Below are 6,732 nucleotides of genomic sequence, written 5' to 3' on the forward strand. Positions count from 1 at the left end.
TAAAAATACAACAACTCTTAGAAGTATTTTTATATACAAGTTTATTTGGTTTGTTATATACTAATTTTTTTTATTAATGTTTTCCAAAGTTGTCGATGATAGTCGAAGTTTGGCCAGAGTCACTAGTCGAAGTTCGTCGCCGACGGTGGTCGTCGAAGTTGGCCGATCACGATCACCAGAGGTGGTGGTCAAAGTTGACCGATGACGATCGAAGTTTGGATAGAAACGGTGATCGGACTTCCATTGTCAGGATTGTCGGAAGTTTGCCGACTGGGTCACTAGTAGTGGTGACCTAAATTAAATTTAAAAAAAAATGTAATCCATAGATTTGAATAGTGTTTACTATTCAAACACATGGGAAGAAGGTAGGAAAGCTTGTTTAGAAAATTTTTATTTCAAACGAGGGTTGTACTTAAGATCCTAACCCATCCAAGCCTAAAGATTTTGCCATTTTTGCCATTTTTCCTATGTATTTAGTTTATTTTGGCAAAGAGCCATACTAAAATCCAAAGTTTGTCAAAAAAACAATGAAGGGAATTGGGATGAGATATTAATCCATTCAAACTAGTAGAGATGATTAGAGGAAGTGCAGAAATCGGGGATCGTTCTCAATCAAACAGCTCATTTCTGATTCTTTGGACTCTCCGTTCATCAGATCACCATGGTTCATGATCCCTTCTGTCTTTCAATCGATTTCATCTTGCTTTCTTTCGATTTTGATTCCCTTAGCTTACTAACTCGATTTCCTCTTCTGTTTGTCGACTCAAGACTGAAACGCTTGCGTCGCCGGTCCCAGCTTCTCCCTTGAAGCTTTACTCGTACTGGAGGAGCTCTTGTTCTCACCGTGTTCGAATTGCCCTAAACTTGAAAGGTCTTTCCTCTTTTCTTCGTTTTCATTTCTATATGGTTACCAATCGATTGTTAGCTCAGCTGCTTGTTTGAGATTGCTTCTTCTTCTTCTTCTTCTTCTTCTTCGTATCCTTCTTTTTTGTTACTTTTTTAGGTCTAAATTTCGAGTACAAAGCTGTTGACCTACTGAAGGGAGAGCAATTCACTCCCGGTAATTATTATGCAATCTCCCCCTGCATCCTTGATTTTGATTTTTCTACAATTGCTCATTTCTTTCCGAGGAAGCATGTATTCTTCTATAATCTTATTCTGCTTTTCAAATAAACGGCTTGAAATTGTGGAACTTGAAGCTAATTTCTACGTTTACTTTGTTTACCCGATGCTCAGAGTATGAGAAGCTCAATCCTATTGGTTATGTACCCACTCTTGTGGATGGGGATGTTGTTATTGCCGACTCTTTTGCTATATTAATGGTTTGTGCTTTTTGTTTCCAAATTATCTGTAGTTAGCTTGCGGTTTTCAGTTGTCTACTTTTAATTGATCTCTAGTACTTGTTCTAAACTTACAGTATTTGGAGGAGAAGTACCCTCAGCATCCTCTGTTGCCTCGTGATCTTAGTAAAAGAGCTATTAATTACCAGGTATTTTGCGTTTGTTAATCATGTTTGGGATTAATGTACGTTTAGTTCCTGCAAATGGCAAGAAATGCGGCAAAATAATGAGGAACTTGTTCGTATGGGGGCTGCGACTAATATCTGTCTGAGAAAATTACATTACAGTTGTATAAAAGCTATGTGGCTAAAGGACCGCATTGGAGGGAATCTAATAATTCTTTCTTGATCACAGTATAACTGATGTAGGATTGTGATTGAAATTTTGAGAACCATTTTAGCCACAGTTGTATGTTTGCGTACCAACATTAAATAACTTCTCCAAGTTTTTCTTCAGGCTGCAAACATTGTTTCTTCTAGCATACAGCCTCTTCAAAATCTAGCTGTTCTGGTGAGTGTTCAACATGCATTCTTTTGGATTTTAGTTGGTTTGGTGCCCTTTTATTTCCTCCAGGCCCGGGTTCAAATGTTATATTTATAATGCTTTCCATTCACTTGTTTGTTTTCTCCCTCTGCTTGTTTTTTCCCCCCCCCCCTCCTTTTTTTGAGGTTTTTATTCTTATTTATTAATGAATTATTTTCTCACTTTACAGAAGTACATTGAGGAAAAATCTGGTCCAGCAGAGAAACTTCGTTGGGTTCAACATCACATTGAAAAAGGTTTTACAGGTAAGCTTGAGTTGTGATGGAAACTTAAAGAATTCTCTGCTGTGATGAAATCTAAGAAACTTTCTGGACAAGTAAGATATGAAGACTTCATGAAGAAACTTTCTGGACAAGTAAGATATGAAGATTGGAAAAGAAAAGATTGTTGATTGGTAACTCTGATGGTCCTCACACTTGACAAATACTTACTGGTCATATATAGAAATCAACCCTTTTTAAATAATCAGACCACAAAAGGACTTGGTGCGTGATAAGAAAGAGAACTTAGGCTGAACTAGTTCTCTTAAATTTCCTATAGAAGACAAGTTTAGCACATGGAATGGATATGGGACATATATACAACGATTGTGTCCACTCCATGTCCAGTTTTAATCTACATACCTGATGTCTAGTTAGTTGGGTTACTTGTTATCGGTTAGCTTCAATTACCCTCCCTCAACTTGGGAGAGGAAAAAAAGAAAAAGCTGCTAAAAGCTCAGTTATCTCAACTCTTGATTATATAATTGCTGAAACAGTTATTTTTATGCCATTAATGTGTGTTTCACTTTCAACACTTGAAAATCTGCTAAAAGCTCATGGTCTCTCAACTCTTAATTTATACATTGCTGATTTTTTTTTCCCTAATTATTATTATTATTATTTTATTTTATTATTATAATTTTTGCATTTATGTGTTTCAGCACTTGAAAAGCTGCTAAAAGCTCATGCTGGGAAATATGCTACTGGAGACGAAATCTTTCTGGTTAGTTTGAGTTTGTGCTTAAGAGTAATCCATGATACAGATGATAGCTCTGTTTAGAAAATCTAAGGGATTGCCTCATCTGAATATCATCTTGCAGTTTGCTCTTGCGTTTAAAGGTCACTGATATTTTTATTGTAGTCCTCTGTGAAACTCTATCCACAGATCCTAACCTATTTTATAATTCAGAGACAGTATTGCAATAATTCAATAGATTTCTTGGTATGTTTGTTGGAAAGGGGTGAATATAAATGATATATTGTAGAATTTGTCATATCCAAATTCTCTCTCCTTGTACATTTTCTGGAGGGGAAAAAAAAAAGAAAAAGAAAAAGAGTGATTCTGGACCACTTATTCTCCAACTGTGATTTTCAGATTATTTGCTGGCAATCTATTTTAAATACCTTTTAGAGTTCAATGATGCTTCTTAAGAACAATCAGAGAGACTCCCTCAAAGGAAAGGAGAAAATCCTTGGAACTATGTTCTTAAGGCCTTCTTTAGAAAGTGTGGTTAGAAGGAAATAGGATAAGTTTATAGAATACTTGTGTTAAAAGTTATATCTTTTCAGTAGAGTTGAGTTCTTTCTTTTGTAAACCTTTTTGAATTTAGTCTCTTTTAAGAGTCCATTTATAATGATACATGTTTCTTCTTCTAAGAAAAATACAATACATTTCTTAAGTTTACAGAACTAGAAAGAGTAATTTATATTGAACTTCTTTTATGCATCTATTGAGACCAACCATTTCTTATCATCTGCAGGCGGACTTGTTTTTGGCTCCCCAAATTCTTGGCGCCATCAGCAGATTCAGTGTTGACATGGTATTACTGGTTCCTAACTTATTAGAGCTTTGTGTCATTCCTCTGAAAAGCTTCATTAATAATATAACAAGGTGTACTATTATACCTTGTGTAACTCCGTTTGTTATTGCTTCAAAATATTTTAGGACCAGAGTCCAGACCTTCATTGGTTATCTTTTGCGTAATTACGTTTTCCAAACCTTGTTAAGAAGAGAAAGAGAGCAATAGGAGCTAGGAAGTACAGTATTGCTATTATTAGAATTAGAAGCTATGATTACCCTAATCTTTTAGCCAATCATCTTATGGATGTTTACTTCACTGATTAACGAGATACTGAAGATTGCTTTGTTAGGAATAACTGGGATATTATTAGGATACAAAAGGGGTATATGTTTTTTGAATGAAGAGTTCTTTGGAAAGTGATTATACATTCGATAAAATTAAACTTTTTTTCAATTTAGGACTTATTAGAGAAAACTCTCTGGAGATGCTTAGGGCAAGAGTAGAGTTGTGAAGTTGTGGGTCCACAGGGAGTTTTTAGGGGCCACTAACTCCTTGGCCCTGTTAACAACTCCACTCCTTCAACGCCAACTTCTTGGGCCAAACACCCCCTTGAAATTCTTGGATAAAATTCGTAATTTCACCTTATAAATACAATAGGTAGAGGGTTTGGGATGGGAAGAGTTTGGAGTGTAGTTACTTTGGGAAAGTCCAAGCCTCTTGTAGTGCTTAAATATGGTATTTTCTTTTAGGTTAAATTACAAGTTTAGTCCTCCTTAAACTTTGTTTTTGTTTATTTGGTCCTCAAACTTTCAAAAGTTTCTAAATAGATTTTAAAACTTTCAATTATTTGTCTAATAGGTCTTTGACATATTCAATATTTTAAATTGTTTCAATTTCATGGATGTACAAGATAATTGAAAGTTTATAGTTTCTATTAATGTAATATTTTGAATAGGTGGGGGATTCATTAGACAAAAAATTGAAAGTTTTGACATCTATTGAACACTTTTAAAGTAACACAAAATTGAAAGCTCAAGGGCCGATTATATGTTTTTGAAAGTTAAGGACCAAATAGATACTACTCTGTATCAATCTTATTAATCATTTGTCTATGGTAGAGATTAAATTGATATTCTCCTTCTCTCTTGTGAATAGAAATTGCTAAGCAATGTTTATATTTTGTTTGGCAGTCCAAATTTCCTCTATTAAGCAGGTTGAATGAGGAATACAATGGCATAGCAGCATTTCAAGATGCAGCGCCAGCAAAGCAGCCTGATGCTACCCAAACTTCTACCTAGTCCATTTTAGTATTTCTCTTTCATTCTCAATTTCTGGATCATATTGAACTCTTGCGTGCGTCTGGGGGGGTGTATTTTATTGATGATGAAGTTGCTGAAGTAATAAAGAAAAAAGAACTGCCCTTTCAAAATCTTGAGGAATAGTTTGATTCCATCACATATGAACAATAGACTACGGATGTGTTTGGTTTAACTTTTCAAATATTTAATTTTTTGAATAAGTTTGAAAAAATTGAAAAGATTTGTCAACAATTCAAAATAGCTTTTGAAACACTTTCAAAGTATATTTTAAACATACTTTTATCAAAAGAGTTCAAATAAAAATGATTTTTTTTCGAAAACATTCTTTTATCTAGTCAATCCAAACAGGTTGTACATTAAATTGATTCAACCATAATATTAATAAAGGTTTCTGACTTTTGATGTTATGTTCTTTAAGACATACATAACAGAATCTGTAGTCTGTTTCTTATCCTTCTATATTCATTTATTAATTGAAATGATAGTGTTTTGTGTTGATTTTCTTTCAAAATTGGAATTATTACTTGTTTTTTAGAATAATTATTACTTGTTTTTACTCTCTCTTTTTAGACTTGAAATGATATATTCTGTTGACTTATTGGTAGGTCTGATTCTCTACTATTGTTTTAATTATAAATTTTGTTATTAGAAAAGAGAAGGAAAAACAAATAAATCTCCCCCACTTGGTTCTACTTCTAAAGTTCAGTCTCAAATAATACTTCTCTTTTGACATGACATAACTTAACATTTTGTACCTCTTTTTCAATCCAAACATATCGGAGAGAGAGAGCCTTTCGTATTTAATTTTGAGTGACATGTTAATATTAGTATGTTGAGCATCTTGATGTGTTGAAGCGGAATAAAAGATATATTAGCACATATAGCACATTTTTTTTTGGTAGATATGGTTAAAGTTTAGATCAAGCCATTGGAATCTATTAGTGATAAACTATATCTCTGGTAGGAGTTTATCAACGATCGAGTCTATCATGGATAAATTTTGTTATATTTATAATTCTTTAAAAATGTTGTTATATACTTAGTTATTAGCTCTAAAAGTGTTATTCATTGTAATTATCCATTAAAAAAAAAAATCATCTGATAAAAGTGTTTTTAAATCATCTAGCCAAGAATCCCATTATTGATCAAATCCGGGTGGATCCAATTCATTGGCAAATGAAAAATGGTTTTTAGCTATGCATTACACATCATGTGGATCTAGCTTTTAACACAAAAGAAATCCATTTTTATTTTTATTTTAAATAGATTTTATAAAATATGTGACATGAAATGATTTTTCTAAAAAATATTTTTTTCTCTAAGTAATCTAAATGGACTCTTTTGTGTCTCATATACTGGATCCTATCAAATAACTTTTAAAGTAAAATTGAAGATTAGAAACTTATTAATTTGTTTTTTCCAAATTAAAAGACCTATCTAATACAATGCAAAAAAATTCAAGGAATAAACAATCAAGAAAAGAAACGGGAAAATATATTCTTTTAGTCGGACTAGATCTAGTTTTTATTTAGTTTTCAAAGGGTTTGATTTTTAGTTCTTAAGTTTTGAGTTCTATTTTAGTTTAATTTCTAAGTTCCAAAATGTTACAACTTTATTCTTTTGATGTTTGAGTTTTGTTTTAATTTGATCCTTAGATTTAAAGTTATATTTTTAACCTTGATTTTTTTATTACTAAATATTTACTTTTAGTCTTTGATATTTAGATTTACTAATAAATTTAAAATAA

At 32.5% G+C, this 6,732-nt stretch overlaps 1 protein-coding gene across 1 annotated transcript; it reads left to right on the plus strand.

Moving 5' to 3' along the window:
* Nucleotides 1-414: 414 nt before the first annotated feature.
* LOC120089430 (glutathione S-transferase 2-like) lies at nt 415-5,095 on the plus strand. The gene is made up of 10 exons (XM_039046891.2): nt 415-664; nt 769-871; nt 1,004-1,060; nt 1,237-1,322; nt 1,418-1,489; nt 1,797-1,850; nt 2,053-2,128; nt 2,806-2,867; nt 3,625-3,684; nt 4,857-5,095. The coding sequence occupies exons 1-10, from the start codon at nt 662-664 to the stop codon at nt 4,962-4,964; spliced, it is 681 nt and encodes a 226-aa protein (XP_038902819.1). The 5' UTR covers nt 415-661; the 3' UTR covers nt 4,965-5,095.
* The last annotated feature ends 1,637 nt before the right edge of the window (nt 5,096-6,732 follow it).

Source organism: Benincasa hispida, unplaced genomic scaffold (genome assembly GCF_027475165.1).
Source record: "Benincasa hispida cultivar pf3 unplaced genomic scaffold, pf3_genome.v1.1 HicScf331, whole genome shotgun sequence".
Lineage (NCBI taxonomy): Eukaryota > Viridiplantae > Streptophyta > Magnoliopsida > Cucurbitales > Cucurbitaceae > Benincasa > Benincasa hispida.

Excerpts from the sequence above, each read along its gene's own strand:
- LOC120089430 (XM_039046891.2), top strand. Across the intron at positions 1,851-2,052 it reads TTCAAAATCTAGCTGTTCTG|AAGTACATTGAGGAAAAATC; the intron begins GTGAGTGTTCAA and ends CTCACTTTACAG. Across the intron at positions 2,868-3,624 it reads CTGGAGACGAAATCTTTCTG|GCGGACTTGTTTTTGGCTCC; the intron begins GTTAGTTTGAGT and ends TATCATCTGCAG.